The sequence below is a fragment of the Corvus hawaiiensis genome, chromosome 2, assembly GCF_020740725.1.
Source record: "Corvus hawaiiensis isolate bCorHaw1 chromosome 2, bCorHaw1.pri.cur, whole genome shotgun sequence".
Lineage (NCBI taxonomy): Eukaryota > Metazoa > Chordata > Aves > Passeriformes > Corvidae > Corvus > Corvus hawaiiensis.
This window is the reverse complement of record NC_063214.1, coordinates 19,861,055-19,887,457: the sequence shown is the minus strand read 5'-3', so window position 1 is coordinate 19,887,457 and position 26,403 is coordinate 19,861,055. Positions and strand designations below refer to the sequence as shown.

The following is a 26,403-nucleotide window of genomic DNA, read 5'->3' as shown; positions in this document are numbered from 1 at the left end:
CTTGGAGAGATGATGCTCACAAAGTATCACAGAAGGGTTTGGGTTGAAAGCGACCTTAAAGCTCACCCAGTTCCAACCCCTGCCACGGACAGAGATACCTTCCACCAGACCAGCTTGCTCCAAACCCCATCTAATCAGGCCTTGAACACTTCCAGGGATGAGGCATCACTCATCACTGCTGCGATGGCCTCTCCTACCGATTGATAATTCACCAAACAAGGCCTCTGCCCAGGAATTTTAAACTAAAATATCCCTGAAATCTAGCTGCAGATCTCTCATTATCTAATAGCCCACTGCTCTGCAAATGTACTGATTCCTGGCATTTTTATTGGAACCACGATGGCAAATATGTTTCTTTTCCTTCTTTAAAGCAAATGGGACACGGTGTGCTCCAGCTGCTCGAGGAGACAGTGAGGCTGACGGGATGAGACCCCACCATGGAAATGGGTGTCTTTTGCCTTAGACTGGTGCACACGAACACACTGGATCCCAGGCCACAGCTGGACTCTGGATTCTCAGCCCTGCTTGTTTGACAGAGAATTTCAGAAAATACAGTAAAAACAGGCTCTGGATTTTGCTGAATCCAGGGGTTACAGAGCAGCATTACTGGTCCTGGGCAGGTCACTCCTGAGTGAGAAATGGTAACTTGGAAGATGAGGGCACAGCCACAGCCACAGTTAAAATACTACAGAAGTGGGGTTTTTTTCTTATGCATCATGTCGTTAATTTTTACAGACTTCTTTTGGAAAAGAATGAAGCTGTAGGGGTGCTAAGGTGGTCTTCCATCACTTGCACCATAAAATCATAGAATGATTTGGGTTGGAAAAGAGCTATTCAGATCATCGAGTCCAACTGCTCACCCAGCACGGCCAAGGCCACCACTAATCCATGCCACATGCCACATCCACATGACATCTCTTTTAAAATTGTTTTTGTAGTGGGAAAGGAAATCCAAATTGGCCAAAATCTCAGGCTCACCTTTACCTCTGATGCTCTCAGAAGGTTCATGACTTCCCCTTCACGGGCGTAATCCAGCGGTGTGTGTCCCATTTCATTCTTCTGCAGGGGATTGGCACCTGATGGCACAAGAAATGAGTAAGATGAGGAGCTCAGAGTTCAGTCTTAGGGCAGAAGGAGCAAGAAGCACATCCTGTCTGAGTTCCCTCCTAACGTTTTCTCTGGAGGGTGTCTGAATCAGAAAGAGAGAATGTACAACCAGTGGTTACAAGTGCGGGTCTCCAGGGACGGAGAAGAGGGATTGTCACTGCTAACAACTGGCTTGTCAGGGAAGAGCTGCTGAGGGGGGATGAGAGCACATGGTCACCAGAAGGAAATACAGTCTCACAAAAGCACCCACTCTCAGTCCTGTGGGAGCCACATGGGACCATTACAGCTTCAACTGGACACACTGCCTGTGCAAGCTGGAGCTGAAGCTGGAGCTGAAGCTGGTGCTGGCTGTTGCCTGCAGGCCAGCTGCCCCACTGAGTCCCTGGAGCACTTCTTGAGGGAAACCACACCCTTCCGAGGAGTTTAATTAAAAAAAAACCAAACAAATCCCAAGGACTGAAGCGGAGTGAGTCAGATGGGCACCCCACAGAAACACACGCACACGGAGAGAGCTCTCCCTCCAAGATACACTGGATTGCAGAAGAGCATTCTATGTCAAACTGGTCCAGTTGCAGTGATGAGAAGTATATGGAGGGAAACTTGGTGATACCAGGAGACAGGGATAATGGGCAATAGCCAGAGGGGCAAACAAGGCCTTGGGATTCATCTCTGACTCTCAGCATCTCAGGAGCTCTCTCCAAGGCAGAGATTTGTCACTAACACTGGTGCACTCCATGACCCCACAACAGCTCCTAACCCGGAGAGTTATGAGAATGAACCTTCAAATTGGTTCCAAACCCCCAAAACTGGTGCTGAAATTGACCATCCCACCAGTTATCAAGCCTTGGAAAGCAGCCTGGTGGAGGAAGAGCCCAAAACTGTGCTCAGCAGGTCCGGGATGTCTTCCATCCCAATCCTTCCACTGCAATTCTGTGCAATGTGCTCCTGTGTGCACATGGCACTTGGTCCAGATGACTTCACTGGTGTCACTTCCACCCTGAACAATTCTGTGATCCTGATGTAAACATGGGAGTGAGACAAGTACCTTGGCAGAGGCAGGCCAAACTGCTCCTGTGCCATGAGACAGCGCAAAGCACCAGGAGTGCTCAGTAACAGTGAGCAGCAATCAGTATAGATGAATGAAGTAAGGGGAGTCTGTGGGAGCGGAGCCAGAGAGATTAGCCATTCCTAGGCACTGGCATCAGGGAACTATATTTGCTTACAGAATGAAAAATGTGCTCCATAAACATTCGACACAGACTAATTTCTATGGCAAGCCTTGTCTTGACAAATAAAGAATATGATCAAGACAGGTGAGATTACACACTGCTGGGGCCGGCTGCTCCATATATGTTAAAGAGACACTGCTCCCATGACCCTCCCCCCCCCCCCCCCCCGCCAAAACCCACCTGGGTCTGTGCAGTGAGCAGTGGGGCATGTTCCTGACTTCTCCAAATGATGACATCCTCGAGGCTAGGCCTGCTCTCATTTCTGATGGAGGGTTTGTTTGGCTTTGCCCTGGATCTATCAATAATGGCTCTCCAATATTGGCCTAATCCCCCTGTTAATGGCTTTGACGACTTGACTAATTGCTGCAATAATTGATAGAACCCGACTCCTATAACTGGTCGATTCCAACCTCGAGTACCGGCAGCAATAAAATATTATGCTGCCATAAATAACAGTATCACTTGGCTTGCTAATAGAAGGTAAAAGGGCCACCGGTCTGTCAGCGCCCCGGCTGACCCCACTCCACATCTCCACCTCCTCTCCTGCCCTCTCCCACCCTGTGCCACAGGCTGCAGCAGTATCCAAGGGGACGTCAACCTTCCACGACTTAATAGAAGGCAATTTGTCACCTCCCACTCGCTGTCTGTAGCTGGAGATGGACACCTGGGCAGCACCTCAGGCTGTGCAAGCCCATTGCCTCCTCCCACCCTCCATGCTCATATTAGAAGGCCCCGGCTGATAATATTTGATAAATAGCGTGGGGGTTCTCTCCCTTCACCCGCCCAGTGTTGTAGTGCTGCAGCAGCTGCAGAAGGTCACTCATTGGGGAAATATGTTTCTGTCAGTGGGATCGAAAAAAGTTTAGTGGAGTGACAGGCCTCGATTTTTCAAATTTTATTAACTCCATCCTCTTAACAATTTGTCTTGAATTCCTTCAGATTCTGGATAACTGTCAATAGAGCTGGTGATGCAGCGGACCCTGGTACTTGGGTCCCCCACTGCTGTCAGGATAGGGATGGGGACGGCAAGAGGAGAGAGAGATGGCAGGAGGGAAAGGAGAATGCCAAAGGGCACAGACAGAACTTGGAGGAACATCCCGGTAATGCTTCCTGTGTCCTCAGCAGCCCCGAGACCCTGCTCCTGTCACTCCATCCTGCCAGGGCAAAAGAGCAGCAGATCTGAGCCTGCTGCAGCCAAAACAAGGTTCACACTTCTAACAGGACAGGGCACACAGTGGCATTGGAGCCTCACATGGACAACCAGAGAATGACACTGCTCTGAAGATCGGACAGATCACAGCTTGAGAAAGCCCTGAGCACTGGGACAAGGAAACCACTCTTGAGGACCTTGTTTCATAGCCCAGCCAGATGGTGTGAAAACTCCTGCTCCCAGGCATACCCACAGGTAGCCTTCAGCTGAGTGTTTGGGTCCTGAGCTGTTCTCAGGAGTGGGTGTGGGGACAGAGAACTGGCATGAGACAGTCCCTATCCCGGTGCCCCTCCGAAGGTCCTGCCTGCAAATGAGATGGGCAGCAGCAGTGGCCTGTGGTGATCTGTGGTACAAAAAGACAAGACCCCAAAACGTTCAACGTCTCTTTTCTTCCTTCTTTGGTGTCCAGAAGGTACAGTATGGTGGAGGTGGCAACCAAGTGCTTGGGCAAGTCTCCAGCACAGAAAACAGCAGTGCTTCAGTTAGGAAAGTCAGGGAAAGCCATTCTCCCAGTATAAAGCCATTTGACAAGGACAGAATCACAGAACATTTTAGGTATGAAAAGCCCTCTGAGACCATTGAGTCCAACCACTCCCCCAGCACTGCCAAGGCCACCACTAACCCAAGTGCCACAACTACACAGCTTTTAAATCCCTTCAGGGATGGAGACTCCCCCATTGCCCTGGGCAGCCTGTGCCATGGCTGGACAACCCTTTCAGGAAAGGAATTTTCCCCATATCTAACCTAAACCTCCCCTGGCACAACTTGAGGCCATTGCCTCTTGTCCTGTCTATCACTTGTTACCTGGGAGAAGATATCAATCCCCACCTATATAATACAGCCATTGCATTAAGCCACTCTCCCTAGTATAAAACTATTCTCCCAGCACGAAGTAATTCTCCCCACTATAAAACCATTCATAGAATCACAGAATCACTGACTGGTTTGAGTCCAAACAGACCATAAAGACCACTTATTTCCAGCCCTCTTGCCATGAATAGGGATGCCATTCTCCCCAGTATAAAGCCATTGAACCAGTACAAAGCCATTTTCTCCAGTATAACACCCCAGCATCAAGTCTGTCCTGAGTGGAGGGTCCTGGGCAGGACAGGTACAGGCCTGGGCACAGGCAGAAGGGATGAACCTGAGGGCACTTCTCTCTGCTCGTCATGGCACTGCACCCAGGAGTACCTCAAGATCTTTCAGCAGGCTCTGTGAACACCCCTTCTGCTAGGTCACCATCTTGGACCCATCCTGTGCTCCAGCACACTGGGGGGACTTGGGGAGCATCCCTTTCCCTGCAGCAGATTCTGCTGGATCCAATATCCCGGAATTGGGCGGGAAATAAACTAATTTTTCTGTTGAAGGGAACTAAATCCCAGAAAGAGGAGCCTGGAAGTGCCAAAGCCCATGGTGGTTGCTGCTGAGGATGCTGGAAGTGGACACATTGCATGGCCATGACCCCAGACCAGGATGTCCCCATGTGCCACATCTACACATCTGTTAAATCCCTCCAGGGATGGGGACTCCAACACTGCCCTGGGCATCCTGCGCCAGGGCTGGACAACACTTTCAGGGAAAGAATTTTCTCTAATACTCAACCTAAACTTCCCCTGGTGCAATGTAAGGCTGTTTCTTCTTGTCCTGTCACTTGTTGCCTGGGAGAACCTGGCTACAACCTCTTTTCAAGTAGCAGTAGAGAGTGAGAAGGTCCCCCTGAACTTCTTTCCTCCTGTGAGGGGCACAACACTGACCCCAAGATTTGAGGTGCGATCTCACCAGTGCCCAGTACAGGGATCAGTCACTGTCCTGGTCCTGTTGGCCACACTACTGGTGACACAAATCAAGATGTCCTTGGTCTTATTGTCTACCTGGGCACACACATTTCACCTGCACCAGCTCCAGTTCCACCACATCAAGTGCTGCCTAATGCACAGCCCTGGGCTGGCAGCAGCTCTCACAGAGCTCTAGGGGAGCAGGATCTGTGCTCCCTTGGTCCAGTGGTCTCACTCTCAAAGAACAAGAAGCCTTTCCAACCTAAGTTTGTCCAGCCAGGTTGGATGGGGCTTAGAACAACCTGGTGTAGTGGAAGGTGTCCCTGCCCATGGCAGGGAGTTGGAATCGGATGAGCTTAAGGTCCCTTCCAATCCAAATCATTCTGTGATTCTATGAAGGAAGGATTTAGACTTAACTAAGAATTACATGTTTCTGGAGTAGAGTTTACATGGAAAAGCAACACCCAGAGCTCTGAGATGAAGGTCAGATGCTGACAAGGGCACGTAACAACCAGCAAGGAGAGGTCCTCTTGGAGGTGCAGCTTAACCAGTGCTGCCAAACCTTGTGAACCAGACTGAACACAAATCTTTAAGTACTTGGACAAATACAACAGTAATGCGTAATGTTCAGGACCAGGATGTGCAAGCTGGAACAGAGGAAGAGGAGGAGGCTGGTCTGAGCAGCATGTAAGCGGGACTGCAGGTAAGGACTGAGCTCCACTGGTAGAGTGGTGAGGTCAGGTATTAAAGACTGGAAACAAAAAGAAGGTAAGAAAAGCAATTGTATGAGCCAGTGACACAGGATTTGTACAGAATGAAATGCCCTGACTGAACAGGGAAAATACAGCACAAGGTTCACCCCTCTGAGAGATTGAAGGGCACTGCAACACACTGAAAACTAGCCCGAGGACTGCACGGGTAAAGAGCACAACACCAATAAATTGTTAAACTGGCAAAAACCAGAGACTAAGAGCTCTGGCAGGCAGAAAGCTCCCAAGACAAGGCACAAGCCTTAATTCAGCTTTGGACAAAGCAAAAGGCTTTCTCCAAACCTCAGCTCCTAAGCACCACACTGCAATGGGACACATGTTCATGCCAAACTTCCTCACCAGAAAATCCAGCAAAGAATCCATGGTCAAGGAACTTTGTTCCACAAGGGAAAAACATGGATCTTGCTAGAAACAAAGCAGCAGGTAACTGTCAAAAACATGGATGTTAAAGACTGAAGAAACTTGTGATATTTATTAAAGTCCTTATCATAAGAAGAGTTAGGATCTTAGGAATAAACCACACCATCATCCTTCCAAGCCCAGGGGAGATGAAGAAAACACAATAAAGTGTTTGGTCTGGCAAGTGAAATGTAAAAAAAACCCACAGGTAATAAAGGATTTAAAAGAAGCCCCTGCTTTAGGAATTAAAGCTAGGACCTCTGAGCCTTATCAGAAGCTGGAAGTCAGCCTAAGGGGGTGAGTTTCCATAAGTGATAAAGATCAAGGCCAGGCTGGAAAGGACTTGGAGCAACGTGATCTAGTGAGAGGTATCCCCATCCATGGCAAGGATTTGTAACAAGATGAGCCTGAAGGTTGCTTCCAACCCAAAACTGTGCTCTGATTCTACGGCAAATGGGAAAGTTGCAACAGAAGTAGGGAAAGAAAGAATGAATGAATGTTTTGAATGTGTGCACCTTTCACTGTAGCTTTACTGGAGCCTGAGTGTAAGTTGGTCTATGCCTACTTGACAACTGCGTGTGAAAATAATCCACCTGACTCTGGACTCTTGTTTTGTAAGGTAAGAGAGGAAACTACAGAATCATACTCTTCCCATATATCCATCACCCTCTCTCCCTATACCCATGTGTGCAGAGCTCTTAAGTTCATGCCAAATATGATGTCACTGTCAAGTTTGTCCCCAGAAACACCTCAAGAGGGATCTATTTACTCCCCTGCCCTAAGGGAAAATTACTCCTAAGTGCTCCAACACATACAGAAATGTGCTGGCACTTTGGACTCTTATTACTCTCACTACAGTGGGATGCTGGATGCCTCGATGCTGGGAGATGATTGGTTTGTAAATCCCAGTTTCATAGGATTTTAATTACTGGTCTGGCATGGTGGGGAGTGGAACTGGCTGTGGTCAGACGAAGGATCGATACGCCGGCCCAGAACATATTGAGCCTCGGCACTCACAGATGCTATTGCACTATTTAATCATCTTTTGCAAAATTTACAGTGCAACAGAAGGAATCAATACGGAATTTATCACATTCCCTTGTAAATATGAGCATGGAGAGAGAGAGAGACAGTCAGGCACTCTGGCATGACAGCTGGCCTGGGCAGCAAACCTACACAGCAGACCACCCAGGACAGCTACCATGCCTGGACTCACCAAAAAGGGCCCAGCCAGCTGCTGGGACATTCCTGGGGACAGCTGCATCCACAGTGGCTGCATTTGTATGCTCTGACCTGCTTGCAAGCTAAACCTTGTCCCAGCTACTCTAAAGGAAAAATGGGAGGAAGCCACACAGGTTGTGCAGAGCCTTACTCTGCACAGCGTGGTTTGTAGAGCCTGAGTCATAGAGTCATAGAATAGTTTCACAGAATTTTCTGGGTTGGAAAAGCCCCGCCAGACCATAGAGTCCAACCACTCCCCCAGCACTGCCAAGGCCACCACTAACCCATGTCCCCAAGTGCCACATCCACAAGGCTTTTAAATCCCTCCAGGGATGGGGACTCCAACACTGCCCTGGGCAGCCTGTGCCAGTGCTGGACAAACTTTATGAGGAAACCTCCCCTGGCACAACTTGAGGCAGTTTCCTCGCATCCTGTTGCTTGTCACCTGGGAGAAGAGCCTGATCCCCACCTGGCTCCACCCTCCTCTCAGGGAGTTGTAGAGAGGGAGGAGTTCTGCCCTGAGCACGTGTTTACTCTGGTAACTGCTAACTGCAGCAAGACCTCAATGTCACTTTCTCAGATGTGTTAAAACCAAAGGTATCTCCTCTCTGTCACCAGGAACTGGCTGCTGGGGACCTGAAAGCCTACTACTCTCTGGGGATATCCTTTACTCTCCCTCTTGAAGAAAGGACCCTTTTCATGTGGGATGCAACAGAAAACACTCCAAGACGTATTATGCAGTAATTAATTAGAAATTAATTGGGTTAGAAAAGCCCAATTAGAACCTGATTTTTCCAGAGAATACTATAAGCACTTTTGCTTTCTGATGTCCAAAGCCCATCCCTTGCAATGCTGGCTCCATAATCTGTTTACCCATCACTCACCCTAGTCACAAGACCGGCAATTACATTCCACTGAGGAGAGGAGTGCGCAACATTATGAACAAATGCACTGGGCTAAATTTACCAGCAAATCGAGTTCAGCAGACCAGGTTATTGCAGCTTCAGCTAAAATGTTTTCACAAATGTATGTTTGTTTCTTCCTCCTTCTCTTTCCCATCTAATTAGAGATGAGGGACTCGAAGATTACTGAAGAGGACCTTTGGACAAGGGCAAGGAGTGACAGAACAAGGCAGAATGGCTTCCCATTGACAGACAGCAGGGTTAGATTGGGTAGTAGGAAGAAATTCTTGGCTGTGAGCGTGTTGAGGCCCTGGCACAGGTTGCCCAGAGAAGCTGTGGCTGCCCTATCCCTGGAAATGTTCAAGGCCAGGTTGGATGGGGCTTGGAGCAACCAGGTCTAGTGGAAGGTGTCCCTGCCCATGGCAGTGCAGTGGAATGACATGAGCTTTAAGGTCTCTTACAACCCAAACCATTTTGTGATCCTGTGATTCCACTAAGGATGTATTGCAGGAGGCATTTCTGTTGCTGTTGCACCAAGAACAACACCGTCCAGGATTGGGTTCAAAGGCCAGAAGTGGCTATATTTAATTATATAAATCAGCTTATATAGCTTTGTTTGCAAGAGTGTCATAACACTACTGGGTGCTTGACCATCCGCCTCCCAGAGTGATTGGCTGAACAGCATAACAGCCATTTCCAAAATATTTTTCCCAGTGTGGAAAACAAAACACAAACAGCTTGTGCACATGTGAGATAGTTTACAAAACTTCAAATCGTTTTCCCAGCTAGTTTGCGTGAGAAAGGAGACTTTCACAAGCGGCTGTAAAAAACAGGAAAATCTCTCTGCTAGCTCTTTTAGCATCTACACATTTCCAATGCAGTAACAGCCTGGTCAGCCTGTGTGATGGCTCTAGGAGGAGCTGGGAGCAGAGAGGATGATTTCTGAAGATGGGAAGTAGAAAGCAGGGCAGTCAGGGATGAGGAGAGCACTGGGGAGAATGGGACACATATGGAGCCTGCTCAGGTTTGGCAGGAGGGCATGTGTTGGTTTCTGCAGTGGGGATAGAGAAAGGGGAAGTCCCACCAACTGGCATGGGTCAGACTCTGAGGGAAGGAACTGTTCTTTTAGGCAAGAATAGGAAATAGAAGCCCCTACTCACTTATGTGCAGAAGCAGAGTAGTGCACTGCCACACAACCGTGTGAAAATAACACTTCCACATATCAGCAGATGACAGTTCAGACAATCCCTTGCTGCATGGACACACACACACACCAAACACACCTTGGAAAAGCACCTGGAAATGAATTTTGAGATCCAAGAAAAATAGCAGCTGAGCACCAGGGAAAACCTCACTTCCACGCTTCTTCCTGTGCCTAGTTTCTCAGGTGTATACAGAAGGAAGTGCTCACAATATTCTGATTTTGCATTTTGTAAGCTCCAACCTAAGAACAGATCCTGCAGCATCTTCTTCTGTGCTCTGTCTAGGGTAATTTTAGTTTACTGAAAGGTTACCACAGCTATGACAACTCTTCCCCCAGCACAAGGCTGTGAAAGCGGAACAGTATCTCATGCTGGGAGAGGGGTCACTTACCTGCAGAGCAAATCCCTGAGCAGCAGCAGTGCTGTCCCTAGCTCTGAATCACAGAGTCACAAGATTGTTTGGGCTGAACAGACCTTAAAGCCCACCTCATTCCACTCCCCTGCCATGGGCAGGGACACCTTCCACTAGACCTGGTTGCTCCAAGCTCCATCCAACCTGGCCTTGAACATTTCCAGGGATGGGGCAGTCACAGCTTCTCTGGGCAACCTGTGCCAGGGCCTCACCACCCTCACAGGGAAGAATTTCTTCTCAATATCCAATCTAACCCTGCCCTCTGTCAGTGGGGAGCCGTTCCTCTCTTGTCCTGCACTTATCCAGAGTCCCTCTCCAGCTCTCTTGCAGCTCCTTTAGGCACTGGCAGGGGCTCTAACGTCTCCCCGGAGACTTCCCTTCTCCAGGCTGAACACCTCCAGTTCTCTCAGCCTGTCTCCAGAGCAGAGGGGCTCCAGCCCTCGGACAATCTCCATGACTTGCTCTGGACACATGAATCAGTGCCTGCCTGAGCTCCTCTGTCTCCCTGCACTTCAGAGACAGGTTCTGGAGCAGTCCATTTGTAGAAGGGTGGTTGATGTTGGCTGTGCTCCATGGCAGGGTTACGCCATTGCCAGAAAGCTGCACCTTCTAATACTGCTGATTTCACTTAAATACTGACATAATAAAAGCTCCCTCTGAAACAAGGAGACTTTTGTCACCAGCGAGCTGGTGACCCTGCCTGCCTTCCTTCCTCCGAGCCACACACAAAGTCCCTGGAATCGATTGTGCCTGCAGTAGCAACTGGTGCACTCTGTGGATGCGAGTGCTCACCCACCCCTTCCCCAAACACTGATATTTATGGTGTCGCCTCAGGTCAGGGGACTGTGAAATGTCACCAACTGCCCGAAAGGACAACAGAGCCGCCACTTCGTCTCGCGGTCTGCTGGGCACACACATGCTGACCACAGGGCTATAAGGTCCTGGAGGGGTCAAGCGAGTCACTGAATGGGCCACAAAAGGCTAGGGACATGGGGTGAGGGGCAAGTGCAGGGGGCTTCCCTTAAAAAACAACAGGGGGGTAGGGAAGTGGCTGGAGCAGAGAGGGGCTGGGCGGTTAATGGCTTTGGCCTGAGGGCAGGGTACCATCGAGGGAAGTTAGAGGGAGATTAAATGAAGAGTTAGTAAAAGGCAGGTGTAGGAAGGGAGCAAGGGGAGCCTGTTCCATGTCAACAACCAGGAGCCACCCTGTGCACGGATGTCAATGGCAGCACAGGGACATTACCCTCACAAAGGGCTGAACGGTGTTCAATCTCCACGCCAAGACCCTTGGCCATATATTCATCCCAGATTACACAGACAAGGAGGCAGGGATGCCCTGCTTTATTATTGCATGGAACTGGGAGGAGGGGAATGCCCCCACTGAATGCCATGAAATCCTCCTATCATGTGCCCATCAGGAAATCAAAACTTGTTGAAAGGGCAGGAAATGGTCTGCTATCACCCCAGCAGCTCAGAGTCCACTTGACAGAAAGGTGAAGCTTATTGCATTTAGCAAATAATCCTCATAAATCCTCATCCTAACCATGACTGCAAAGGGTAAGTGGGTATTGTGGATGGTGAACAGGGATTAATCTGAGGAACACTGTGAACTCAGCCTTGGGGTTCTACCAGGGCTCCAACGGGATCTTTCACACCATCACCGAATGGAGATTCCCACCGGTGGGTTGCTGTCTCCAGGATCTGAGCACTGGGACATGCTCTGCAAGACAAGGACTTCCACTTGGAAATGAACTCTTGGTGTAGGCCCTTGAAACGGAACCAGAAGGATTTCTGTGGGGCTGGATTAAGAATGGAACAGTGATGAGTGTGTGTCACATTTTCTGGCTAAGTTCTGAATTTTCACTTTGATTTCACACAATCCTTCCATTTGTACCCAAACAAACACAGTCCCACAGATTGTCTTTTTTTTCTGAGATGCAAGTGAGTTCTTTTGAGCTGAGACACTTTGCTACAAACAAAGAACTCTCTGTGGGCACCAGGCAGAGGAAGGGCCACTCACAGGGATGGCAGTGGATCCAGGATACAGAGATACAGAAACATCTCTGGAACAAAAAGAACAGTTGCCTCTGTGAAGTGAGGCCTGGATTAGAACAGTACTCAGAGAGCTAAGCAGGGCACAATTGGAGAAATAAGCTGGATTTACTCCTTACAATGATTTATTCAGGATGGAAAAATTCTTTAGTGCCAACTTCACTTATTTGCACCCATCTTTTACCTGTACTTAGGATAACCAAGGAGCTGCCTTGATACTTACAATCAACTGATAATATGTGTCATGCAAGGAGGCTTTCCAAGGCAGAAAAGAGAAGCAGGTATCTTTGTAGAAAATGCTATCCAGATGATTCTGCCCTACTCAGGTGAGACCCCACCTGCAGTGCTGCCTCCAGCTCTGGGGTCCAACATCAGAAGGACCTGGAACTGCTGGAGTGAGTCCAGAGGAGGCCACAGAGGTGCTTCGACAGCTGAAGCTCCTTTGCTCTGGAGACAGGCTGGGAGAGCTGAGGGTGTTTAGTCCAAACCATTCTGTGATTCTATGATTCACACCATGACATATGTGAAACACTCTCCAGCCTCAAGAAGTGCAGACTCTGTCTGCACATATCTGTTCCCAATATTTCTATGACAAGGACTCTTCCAGCACTTCAACCCCACTGCCCTGGGGTGCTCTCTGTAACACCCCAGGGCCCCTTGCATTCTCCTGCAAAGCCCTTCCAGGTCTGCGCATTCACAACCCATTGCTCAAGCAGGTAAAGCCCACTCCACTCCACTCCACTCCACTCCACTCCACTCCACTCCACTCCACTCCACTCCACTCCTCCTGTGGGCATCCCTGCCCACAACTGTGGGATCCCAGAGGTCTTGTTGGAGCAGTTCCTTCTGACTGCCAGTGCCCATGGCCAGGTGACCACTGAGCACATGCTGTTGGTCCATGAAACAGACATGCAGACAGACATATGCTCTGGGACCATTCCAGATTCCAAGTTCACACAATGTCCACATGTGCTGCGAACACAGAGAGGGGCTTCTACGTCAGGACCCAATTTGGGCCAGTATTTTTGTCTGAGGAATTCCCAGCCACCATCTACACATATCCCCACAGCTTCCTGAGCAGCTGCCTGCTTTTTCAGCTCTCTTCCCTGCAAGCATTCCCATGGAACCCTCCCTTTGCAATAGATTTTCTTTCATTGGCTCCTTTATTTTTGGGTTAATTTATGGCCAGAAGCTGGGGTTCTGGTATCTGTAAGGCTCCCAGAGAAACCCTCACCTGGAGTTCAGTGCTACAGAATCTCACCCTTTCACTCTTATTTTCTATTTGTGAAAAATAATAAGCATATAGTACAGACGAGTATCAAAGTTCAGTGTTGCCACAATTATTTTTCCTCATCCCATCTGCACCACAGATGCTACTTTCCATTATCTTTTTAGCTGCTTTCTTAAGGAATGAGCCTTATGTGAGCACGTCATACCATTATATACTTGTCTGCTTCCCTAAAATTAACTTCTAAGATGCCCACACCACGAAGACTACAACATTCTTCAAATTTTCGCAAGAATCAGCATCTGGCCAGCCAGACCCTAGTAAGCCTGTCTCTGGCAGGGCTAGGCTGGGAAAGGTGGCCACTTGATGTTCCACCTGGCAGAGGCTGCTGGCAGCATACACCTGAGGCAGGCACAGCATTGCTGCAGCTGGCTCATCTCCAGGTGACCTTGGGGATATCGCAGGGAGGAAAGCTGTTGAAATTGCTGGAGGAGAAGGAATGCTGAGGACAAAGGATGTCACAACTATGGACCAGAACTATGAACCAGCTTGGTGGTCTGAGGAACAAGGTAAAAGCACTGCGCAGGTGCAGGTACACACTAAGCAGATGCCAGCTCTGGAGAACAGCACAGCAGTCACAAATATCATCCCAGAAGGAGCAGCAGGAGGGTACATATAAAAACCGTTGTCATGGCAGCACATTCCTATTGTGTTGGCTAAACGCATCTCATTCTACTCCACTAGTGCTGATAAGCTTTTTCCCCATGAAGACAGTTGAGCACTGAACAGGCTGCCCAGGTGAGTATACAACAGATGAGAGCAAAGCAGGCTCCATAAGGAGAAGGGCCCTGTGATTTAACCAGGAGGACCAGTAACTGCATAAGCTAATTCCTACCAATTCTCACAAGAGCTGCATTGTCCTGGTGCCAACTGTACTTGAGCATCCACAATTTTACCTGGGTACCAGCACCTGTCCTGTGCCTTGTCCACAGAACAGATCTGTTTCTGGCACAGCAGGGACTCTTCCATTCCACAAAGGAACATCAGGGACATGACAGGTGACCTGAGTAAATACTGCAAGAGGAAAATGATCTAAGCAGAGACCAATGGGGGCATCTGGACACCCAGTCAAGCTATGGGGCCCTCAACATCAGAAGGGTGTGGAGCTGCTGGAGCAAGGCCAGAGGAGGTCACAGAAGCTCTCCAAGGGCTGAAATCCCTCTGCTCTGGAGACAGGCTGAGAGAGCAGGAGGTGTTCAGCCTGGAGGAGAAGGCTCCAGGGAGAACTCAGAGCTCCTGCCAGGGCCTAAAGGAGCTGCAAGAGAGCTGGAGAGGGACTTTGGACAAGGGTCTGGAAGGACAGAACAAGGGGGAATGGTTTCCCATTGACAGAGGGCTGGGTTAGATTGGATATTGGGAAGAAATTCTTCCCTGTGAGGGTGGTGAGGCCCTGGCACAGGTTGCCCAGAGAAGCTGTGACTGCCCCATCCCTGGGAGTGTTCAAGGCCAGGTTGGATGTGGCTTGGAGTAACCAGGTCTAGTGGAAGGTGTCCCTGCCCATGCTAGGGGGTTGGAATTGGAGTATCTTCAAGGTTCCTCCCAACCCAAACCACTCCAGGATTCTATGATTCTCTGGCTGCTGAACTGCAGGAAGAACGGGAAAACCCAATGACTAAGGTGAGAAGAGCCACCAAAAGCACATGAGAAAAAACACTGGAAATTAATGGGAACACAGAAACCAAAAAGTAAAGAGATGAAAGCAGACAGCAAATCACACTAAATTGTGACAGTGACAGAGTGTGTGTGGCCTGTGTCTGAACCTGACAGTTCTGTGGGATGGGCTGACTCAGAAGTGCTCCTGGCCCATGAGCTGGGTGGAACTACAAAACTCACCTGCATCCAGCAGCAGTTTGACTGTCAGGTAGTCATCAGCCAGAACTGCATAGTGTAGAGCTGTGCAGCCCTTGAAGTTGGCTCGGATGTTGAGACGGTTGTTGAAGTCATCCTCCCGGGTGACAAGGACTGCAAGAGACAAAGAGTGAAAGCTCAGCTCATTGAGATAACTACAGAACTGCTCATCTGGATGTGCAGCAGAAGCATGGACCCACCACCCCTTACCAGGCAGGAAGCTTCTTAAGGGCTTCGTGTCTTCTTCTAGGACGACCAGGACCCCACTGGGGGTTTCTGGTGGCCATTGTCCCCACTCCACTGAGCAGCAATAGAGATAAAGACAACATGGTTTCCATGTATCCCAGTGACTGCCTACACAGTGCCCAGGCAGGGGAGGAGGTGGGTGGAGAACACCTGAGCAAATACCTCAGCCTTTTTCCAACCATTTATTGTAGAATAACAGGATGGTTTGACTCGGAAGGGACCTCAAACCTCATCTGGTTCTACCCCCCTGCCATTGGCAGAGACACCTTCCAAGAGACCAGGCTGCTCCAAGCTCTATCCAGCACTTCCAGGCATGGGGCAGCCACAGCTTCTCCGGGCAACCTGTGCCAGGGCTTTGCCACACTCATAGGGCAGAATTTCTTCGCAATATCCAATCTAAATAATGATTTTAGCAAACAGAAAGGAAACTGCGACAGGAAAGAATGCTGCTCCGCTATGGCTTGACCTTCAAGCAAATTCCTGATTTTGGGAGTCTCCAGCACACAAGTCCATGTGTCGCAGAGCACAGCTTTGCAGGAAGGGTCTACAGCACCTCTGCTCTCCTGTAGCTGTTCTAAGGATCAGGCTTTAGAAAACCTGGATTTTAAACTCTTTGCTTTAGTCACCAGCAAAAAAAAATAAGAGAGAGTCACTTTTTAAAGGCGCAGACAGTGACAGGACAAGTAGGAATGGCTTCAAACTAACGGTGGGCAGGATAAGATTGAATATTGGGAAGAAATTCTTCCCTGTGAGGGTGCTGAGGCAATGGCACAGGTTGCCCAGAGGAAGCCCCATAAATACCCTGCCCCATGGAGCATGAGTGATGGTGGGACTGTCATGTGTTATCTCCATTCAAATGAACACTACCCACCTGGTGGGCCAAATTCTGCTCCTGGAGGTGTGTCCAGCTCCTTGGTGAAAGGGTCTGTACCCAAAACTCAGCAGACCCAGATTCAGGGACAGGAAGAGCTTCCAAGTGCTCTGAGCACCTTACTCTGTGCTACGGCAAAGCAAGCAGAGCTGGAAAACGGGTGTGCCACAGGGACTTCTTCACGGTCCCTCCTAAGAGCCATCAAAAGATTTCCAGGAGATTTGAAAAGTTCAGAAGAGAGAAATGCTGTGATGAATACCTGATGCTGTCCAAGCCCAGCAAGTCCACTAATGAACCACAGTCCCTCCAGGAAGATCAATTAATGCCCTGGCTCCTTTTCTTCCCTGGGTCCTTTCTCCAAGCACACAGGGTGAGTATGTATATTTATTTATTTGTCGTCATTTCCTACCCAGGGAGGAGCAGGATAATGAACTGCGTGCGTCAGGGAAGATGAATCTGAGATACTAGGGAGCAGTGCAGTAAAGAGATTAAAGTGTTATTATTGTTGGTTTTTTTCCCCCATGGTCCGTTGTGACAGCTCGGCCGTCATCTGTAAAAAATGTCTCTGAGAGAGATAATCATCGGAAACTCAATAAAGCGTCAGGGGAAGCCTCGTCCACCATCCATCACTGGGTGCCTGGAAATTTTCAGCCCTCTGTCTCCCTTCCTGCCATCCATATAAATGTCTGTAATATATTTTGTGCAGTGGTTGTGGAGCACACCCTCTCTGTTTGGATGTTTTTATGAAAAAATATTTACACACGAAATATGTAAATGTCTAAAAAAAAAAGGAAAAAACAAAGGCAGTTTCTCTCTCTCTTTTTAAAAACGCAACTGAATTTATTCTTTTTAATAAAACATGTCAACCAAAGAATTAATGCAACTTCTCATGGAGTGTCCTTATCTTTTCTTCACCCCAAAATATATAACATTATAGAGGGATGAATGCAGACAAAAACAATTAACTTTCTTGGTTGATATACTTTATCTTAAATAAAGTCTATGTACATGCATTATGTATTGGCATTCTATTGCTCATTTTTTAATGTAGTTTCATACATTTTACATTCCCTGCTATAGGGATGTGATCTATGTATGCTCTCTCTCCCATCAAGGAGTAGGTCTGCTGCACGGGTGGGTCACAGTGAGGGATGAGAGCAGGGAGCTTTTACAAATACAGAATAACGCCCTGTCAAAGCTGTCACTTCACTGTTCCATTTTCTTAACTCAACCTGTGCTTTATGAAAGGTTCAAATATTACACCTTCATTAGGTTTTCACAGAGCTTTTGCCTCTCAGCACTGAGCCAGAAGCACAGACAGGCCCGTGGATAATGTCACTGTGTCTCAACAGCATCCATGGTGTGGCTGCAGGACGAGGGAAGTGACCCTGTGCTCAGTGCTGCTGAGGCCACACCTGGGCTCAGTTTTGGGTCCCTCACTCCCAGAAGGACATTGAGGCACTGGAGCATGTGCAGAGAAGGGCAATGGAGCTGTGGAACGGTGTGGAGCATGAGTCTGGTGAGGAGTGCCTGAGGGAGCTGAGGGGGCTCAGCCTGGAGAAAAGGAAGTTCGGGCGGGCTTTCTCACTCTCTAAAACTCCCTGACAGGAGAGCCGAGGCAGGTGGGGGTCAGGCTCTTCCCCCAGGAAACAAGGGACAGAACAAGAGGAAACTGCTCAAGCTGTGCCAGGGGAGGTTCAGGATGGATATTGTGAAAAATTTCTTCATGGAAAGGGTTGTTAAGCCCTGGCACCGTCTGCCCAGGACAGTGTTGGAGTCTCCATCTCTGGAGGGATTTAAAAGTCATGTGGATGTGGCACTTGGAGACGGTTTAATGGTGGCCTTGGCAGTGCTGGGAGAGTGGTTGGACTCTATGGTCTGGAAGGGCTTTTCCAACCAAAATGATTCCATGATTCTATTCCATGACTCTATGACTCAGGCTCTGCAAACCATGCTGTGCAGGGTGAGGCTCTGGACAAACTGTGTGGCTTCCTTCCATTTTCCACTCAGAGCAGCTGGGACAAGGTTTAACTTCCAAGCAGGTCAGAGCACACAAATGCAGTCACTGTGCAGGCACACACAAATGTAGCTGTACTCGGGAATGCAAGCCCCAATGGCTCGCTGGGCTCTGGCAGGGCAAGGGAGATGTCTGGGAAATATCCTGTGGCCTGCTAGCTCAGAGGTGAGGTTGGCAGTGCTTGTCAGCACAGTGTTTGGATGGGGAAAAGGCTTCTGGAATAGGAAAGGAAAGACAGAGGGATTGAGTTCTACCAGCATTCCTGCCAGTGTGAGGAACAGAAGAATGAACATGCAGCTGGCTGCTCCAACGCACAGCTGGGCACCAAGAATCCAGACATATCCTGATAATCACAAACCCAAGAAAATTTTACCACCATTTATTGTCAGAAAAAGTAGAAACAGTCTGGGAAATTTAAATAGGTCTGAATAAACAAAGCAGGTGTCTGAGAAACCTGGCCTAGTGGAACACATTCATGCCATGGCAGGGGGTTGGACTGGATGGGCTTTAAAGGTCCCTTCCCACCCAAACCATCCCATGATTCTATGATTCTGAGTCTGCATCAACAACCCAGTGATGAGGATAATGAAGGGGTGAGAGTGGAACCTGAGATCTGCCAAGAATATCCATAATGAGATGATGTGACTCTGCAGAAAATGACCTTGTTTCCATGGAAAGGCTTCTGGGGATGAGAGCTGGTACTGATGCCTGCCCATACCCAGCAGCAGTCACTGCAACCACTTACATCATTCAGCTTTATTTCAATTGGCCAAGTCCTTCTGCATTTCACAGCTTCTCATAAGATTTGGATTAAGGCTGCTTAATAGGAATGCAGTGGAATACACTGCCTTGAACCCCTCTCCTTCCCCAAGACATGGCTGCATGTGGGTCAGTGGAATGACATTCCTATCTATGACTTTGTATTATGCTCTGGCTATATAAAACCAGTTTATCTCTGGTAAATTGAATTATTGTTTCTATATAGTACCTACATAAATTTTCTTTCCCCTTCAGACACACACTCACCCAAGTACCATCAATTACTTTGCATTTAAATAGAAGAAGATGAAATGAGCTCAAAAAATCCCATGACGTCAGATCAGGAAACAAAATTTTGGGACCTGAAAAGCAGATGTCAGTAGCTACACACAAACCATCTTACCTTCCAAGGAATGGAGGCCTTTTTCTTTGGCAATCTCATACACACTGCTGAAATCATCCCCAAGGTTTGGATCTGCATTAGCTGTGAGCAGAGCCTTCACCACACTGTCACAAAACAGAAGGAAAGTAAGGCAGAAGTAGTAGATGAGGAATTGAAGCCCTTCAGAGACTGAGAAGTGCTCAGAAAGCCCTCCTCAAATATTCCTGGGAATGCTAACATTCCAGGGAAGTTAACCCACAACCATAACTGAACATTTCAACAACTAGAGCTCCACCAGCATATGGTAAAATGAATGAGATGGGGAGGCACTGGAGGAAGGGGTGACACTGTAGAGATATGCAATCCTCCTGAGGAGATGCGCACAGAACATGCTCCTAGCACAAGGCATGTTCCTAGACACAGACCTTGGCTTCAAGGTCACCCCTGTCCCTGCAAAAAGGAAGATTATTGTAACATTCTGAAGATTAAAGGACACAAAACTACATTGCTTTTGGGAGGCAATGTACAGCACCTGAACCTCTGATATTAAAGGTGCCATCCTACCACAAGAAGTGCAAACAACTTCTACAGCAAGCAGTCTAGAGGAGGCTCTGAAAATAATCAGAGGGCTGGAGCACCTCTGCTCTGGAGACAGGCTGAGAGAGTTGGGAGTGTTCAGCCTGGAGAAGTGAAGGCTCCAGGGAGACCTTGGAGCCCCTGCCAGCGCCTAAAGGAGCTGCAAGAGAGCTGGAGAGGGACTTTGGACAAGGGCCTGGAAGGACAGAACAAGGGGAAATGGCTTCCCATTGACAGAGGGCTGGGTTAGATTGGATATTGAGAAGAAATACTTCCCTGTGAGGGTGGTGAGGCCCTGGCATAGGTTGCCCAGAGAAGCCATGGCTGTCCCATCCCTGGGAGTGTTCAAGGCCAGGCTGGATGGGGCTTGAAGGAACCTGGTCTAGCAGAAGGTGTCCCTGCCCATGGCAGGGGGTGGAATGACATGGGCTTTAAGACCCATTCAGCCCAAACAATCCTGTGATTCTGTGATTCTATGACTTGAACTTTACAGCCCTTTTAGACACTGGAAGGGGCCCTAAGGTGTCCCTGAAGCCTTCCCTTCTCCAGGCTGAACAACCCCAGCTCTCCCAGACTGTCTCCAGAGCAGACGTGCTCCAGACCTTGGAGCATCTCCTTAGCATCCACTAGACTTGCTCCAGCAGCTTCTGATGTTGGACCCCAGAGCCAGATGCAGCTCTGCAGCTGGGGTCTCATCAGAGTGGAGCAGAGGGGCAGAATCTTCTCCCTTGCCCTGCTGCACATGGTGCTGGGGATCAGTCCAGTACATGGATTTTGGGCTGCCAGCAAATACTGCATATTATGAACATGCTGCAGCAGGACAGAACACACGGGACACACTGCCCAGGCGGTTTTGGTGTGGAAATTCTCACTCAGTGCTTCTGAATCCAAACAATCATCAGGCCAGAATTAGATTTCTCACTCTTTCTGAAAGCAGCTTGAAGCCAGTTAATTCTTAAATTTTTTTCCAGCGTGCAGGCTTCTCATGACAACTAGACAGTAACTCATTTGTTAGCATTCATCACCAGTGACATGGCTCACAGGCTGACAACGATATGCGCCGCAGCCTGACTGACATGTACCTGCAGGCTCTGGCTTGTCAAGTCACATCTGGAATTTAACTTAAGCTCCTCTCTCATTTACCCTATAAATGCATTAGCAGAATCAAAGGTGGTGATTTTATTATTTGAGCACGGTACAACAGAGGCCGGCTCCTTACCGGCACTGATGCGCTCCTCACCATGTACAGGATCACCTCTAGTGAGCACAGCGCCAGGACGGGGGGTGGGGGCAGGAGATAGAATCATGGAATTGTTAGGTCAGAAAAACTCTCTAAGATCATCGAGTCCAACTGTTCCCCCAGAACTGCCAAGCCCACTGTTGCCTAGAAAATAGAATAGAACTTCCCAACAATGTTAGAGTGAATATAAAAGAAAACCTTTACTTGAAAGCTTTCAGGTACACAATATGGTGAAAATTGTACATGGTATAGTAATTCTACAATTTTTATAAGGTTAGTTGATTAGTATACTTATCATATACTGTCCAATTAAAAGGTTAGTTGGTTAGGTAATAATTCCTGGGGTTTTGCTTCACTGGAAGCAGCCCAGAGGTTGCTTTTGCCCCACTTTTGTCAAGTCTGGTCCAGATTCTGGTTGGAAAAGAGAACCTCCTTGTAGTCGGTTCTCTTCTCGGAATAAGACTAAACAATATTTAGGAATGTGTTTATAAGGTTAGCTTATTGTACCCAAACGTAGGGAGGAAAGACAGGAAAAATACTAGAAGCTACAGCTATGCTTTAGCAATCTACAAAGCTACAAATATATGAAAAATATAAAAAGCTAAAAATCTTAGGCATCATTCTCCCCTAAACTACATCCCATGTCCCTCCAGGAATGGGAACTCCACCGCTGCCCAAGGCAGACTGCACCAAAGCTGGACAACCCTTTTAGGGAAGAAATTTTCCCAATATCCAACATAAACTTCCCTTGGTGCAACTTGAGGCTGTTTCCTCTTGTCCTTTCACTTGTTACCTGTGAGAAGAGACTGACCCCCACCTGGCTCCACTCTCCTTTCAGGCAATCCCTGTGAGCATACAGAGCTCATTTCCATCTGTACTCCATTTATATCCATATTTCATTTAAATCCATATTTCAACAATGTCATTTGTTCCATAATATTTAGGTTGAGAGGTTCTGGCTCTTGTTCTGCAAACAGCAATTTCCAATTATGACCCTTCCCCTTTTCAGTCATCAAGAGCATGCTACAATGCAGAGGTTCTTGAATGGATCAAATTGCACAGCCATGATCAAATTAGATATTTGATGGCTTAGAACAGGCACTAAGGTTGGGGATCATAAAAACCTGGAATGCTTGGGGTTAGAAGAGACCTTAAAGCTCATCTCATTTCAACCCCCATTGCCATGGGAAGGGACACCTTCCACTAGACCACCTTCTGCTAGACCTTGGTTTCTCCACGCTCCATCCAATCCAGCCTGGAACATTTCCAGGAATGGGGCTGCCACAGCTTCTCTGGGCAGCCTGTGCCAGGGCCTTACCATCCCCACAAGGAAGAATTTCTTCCCAATATCCAATCTAACCCTGCCCTCTGTCACTTTCAAGTCATTCCCCTTAATCCTGTCACTCCAGGCCCTTGTCCAAAGTCCCTCTCCAGCTCTCTTGGAGCCCCTTTAGGCATTGGCAGGGGCTCTAAGTTCTCCCTGGAGCCCTCTCTCCAGGCTGAACACCCCCACCTCTCTCAGCCTGTCTCCAGACCCTGGAGCATCTCCATGGCTTCCTGTGTACTTGCTCCAACAGGTTGACATCTTTCTTGATGGTGGATCACCTCACGTACTTACAGACCTCAGCAGTGGAATCCATGAAGCCCAGAGCAGCCTCTCATCACAGATGTGCTCACTCTCTACCACCCAAATCTCTTAGATGAGCCTGAAGTTTCTCTCAGTTCACTAAGTAGTTTTGATCTTGTTTCAAGTGTGTGAGATGACCCATGATCTTCAGTAAGTTCCAGTGAGACATAATCTCCCTGTCTCATCCTCAGGCCTCTGTGGTAGTGCATCCTCTGCAGGCCACACTATGATCTGAGAACAGACAGTGTGATGCCAGGGAAAAGACACTGATCTAAATATCTGCTCCATGTTCAGAAGAGACATGTCTACACTCTCTTGCTACACTGCTCCTTAAGGCCACATCAGTGAGGACATACCAAGCAGGAGTGCCACAACAAGCCTGTAGATCCTTCTGGACCACCTTAGGAGCATTGATAAGGCATGGGACACAAAATGTATCCTGAAATTCCTCCAGCACCTCTAGGAAGGGCTGCTCAGCATGCCTAGCTCCAGTCCCACCTCTGCTTCAGAACTTGGACCTTTACCAGCCCTCTGGCTGCAGCAAAATGCAAAGCAAGAGAGCGGTCTGGCTCCAAGAAAAGCCCTGTGAGGCCAATTGCATGGCCTTAGACAGCCAGAATAGATGCAGCTGCAGGCCACCAGCCCAGGCTCTCCCACCTCTGGTCATTAGGTAGGTCAGACCTATCTTCGGCATCTGTCTGGCACTGTACCGTCTGTCAAAGACTGTGGAACACAGGGAGATGCGCCACATCCAGTCTTTCTAGCTGGGAAAGCTCTAGCACAGGTCACTGATCTGTGCAAAGTTCTTCTGGAAGATCCAGTGCTGGATTCCTCTGGAAACATCCTGCATCTCCACTACTTGGTGCTGCTGTGGTCAACCCAGTCATCAAGAGAACTGCACCAAAGACATTGAAGAGGAGGTCCCCATGAAAACAGGAGCTGCAGGATGGAAGACGGCAGGGCAGGTTCTGTCCTGTTTTTTTGTGGGACCTGTGTTGACAACCTCCATGCTCCTAGAGATGGACATCTACCTACTGAACAGAAACCATCATTGAATCATGGAATCACAGCTTTTAAATCCCTCCAGGGAGGGGGAGTTCACCATTGCCCTGGGCACCCTGTGATAGGGCTGGACAACTCCTTCAGGCAAGAAATTATGTGCCGCACTTAAGCCTTTGATGATCTTGCCCTAGCAGCTGACTTACTGTGATCCTTGCAATTAGGGCTTCCAGTATCCCCACCAGGCAGCTGGGCCTCATGGATCACTCAAGTCTTTGGAAGCACAGGTTCTGATATGGTCAAACCACCCTTCTAGTACCCCATTTGCATGGCTATCATCACCAAAGAGATCCCTCTACTTCAATTTTAGCTCACAGGCTATGATATACCCTCAGGTCCCTGAATCTGCCTCATTTTAAGGGAAATGATCCCAAGTCCCAGTGTAGGACTTTAATCCACAACATTAGCCCAGGAGTAAGCTCCAGGTACTGAGGGAGTCATACAACTTGTCATTTCCTTGACAACTCCAGCCATCTGCCTTTCCTGCCCTCAGTGACTACATTGAAATGAGTGTTCTTCCCAGGCACTCCAACAGATACTACCTCCTTGTGCTCTTGGATACTCAGGAAGCCCTCTCCTTTTCATTCATTGTCTACACATTCAGCATTCTTCTCTGGGAAGTGACCTTCTGTGAGAAGTTGAGCAGAGGACCACAACTGCTAGACGCAAGGTGGTCTGAGAGTGATGCAGCAGGCGGTGGTGGCAGAACTGCTCTGCTCTCCCTGTGAATTACCCTCTGCACCATATTCCCTGTGGTTAGAAACATTTTCATAGCTCTTATGATGGCCAGGAGGCTCAAGTTTACTAATAAGCACAGATATCATTGCTTCCTGGCAAAATCTGTTGTGCCAAAATCCTGGCCCTAGTCTAATGACAACACATCACACATCCAGCCTCCCTTTCCAATCATCTTTCAATCTCATCTCCTGCTTTTGGGATGTGCCGACCCCTCCAGGCACTTCTCCATCAGCTAGATGTTCCTGGAATCACAGCTATTGGTTGTACCTATCCAATCTGCAGGTAATGGGACATTCAAGCAAATTACCCTGTAGGAAAAGTAACAGCAACATGAAAATGCACAGGAATTGTACTCAGCAGTTATACTCAAAGCATGTGAATGTCCCTGGAAAAAAGGAAGGGACTTGCAAAAGCGGGTGATTAAGGGGGCTCCAAGGGAACTGGAGAGAGACTTTGGACAAGGGCCTGGAGTGACAGGACAAGGGGGAATGACTTCCAAGTGACAGAGGGCAGGGTTAGATGGGATATTGGGAAGAAATTCTTCCCTGTAAGGGTGCTGAGGCCCTGGCACAGGCTACCCAGAGAAGCTGTAGCAGCCCCATCGCTGGAAGTGTTCAGGGCCGGGTTGGATAGGGCTTGGAGCAGTCTGGCCTAGAGGAAGGTGTCCATGCCCATGGCAGGGGGATTGTAACAAGATGAGCTTTAAGGCCCTCCCAAACCCAAATCATCCCATTATAAGTGAGTTTCAAACAGAGGATTCTCTGGCCCATACACTTTTTGTGTTCCTCCTCTTGCTGTGAGGCCTTGGGGCAGAACAACACCCCACTCCAGATCCTAGGAGTGGGACGCCACTGTCCAGCTCCAGCTTCCCTCCATAACTCACCTGTGCTCAACAGTCTCAACAAGCTGAGTTTTAATTTGCTGATCAAGTTTTGATTGGATTAGAGACAGAGCCTATTCATCCGCATTAATATAAATCTAAATTGACCCCGGTGATGACTCAGAGGGCAATGCTGAGCTAGAGTTGGCTGGGCAATTCAATCGATTGGGGAAAGTGCTTTCTGCTTGTAATGGCTGGACTAACATATTGTTCAATAAATAAATACATATATACAATACAGGGGGTGGGGAAATCAATGGTGAGGTGGCAGGAGGTGACTGGGGCTGCGTCAAGAGAGACGTTGTGCCTGGACCAAGGCGCCGGCAGCTGGGGTTGGTGAACCAAGAAGCCTGGTGATCCCCATGACCGTGTGTTATCAGCACAATGCAAACGCCTGGGTGGGTTTTGATATGCGGCTGCCCTGAGCTCTGGCAGGAGCCACATGTCCTGCCTGGACACAAAGAAGATCCTTGTGTGGTTATATCTTAACTGTGTAAAACTCAGCAGGGCAGGAGGGCTGGGAGGAGCTGCTGCTCAGATGAGGCTAAATGTGGATGTGTGCCTTCCCAGGAGCATGTTTACATCTACCTATG

General features: G+C 48.5%; 1 protein-coding gene across 2 annotated transcripts in view; it reads right to left on the bottom strand.

Annotated features, from left to right (window-relative positions):
• CLPB (caseinolytic mitochondrial matrix peptidase chaperone subunit B) overlaps positions 1–26,403 on the bottom strand; it is a 74,187-nt gene that overhangs the window by 26,913 nt on the left and 20,871 nt on the right. The window contains exons 4-6 of one of the 2 annotated variants that reach the window (XM_048293917.1): positions 19,712–19,815; positions 15,401–15,529; positions 985–1,076 (exon numbers count right to left, since the gene is read on the bottom strand). In XM_048293917.1, the coding sequence (XP_048149874.1) occupies positions 985–1,076; positions 15,401–15,529; positions 19,712–19,815 (325 nt within the window). Of the gene's footprint in view, positions 1–978; positions 1,077–15,400; positions 15,530–19,711; positions 19,816–26,403 lie in introns of both variants that reach the window. The other variant, XM_048293916.1, reaches the window with a different exon arrangement.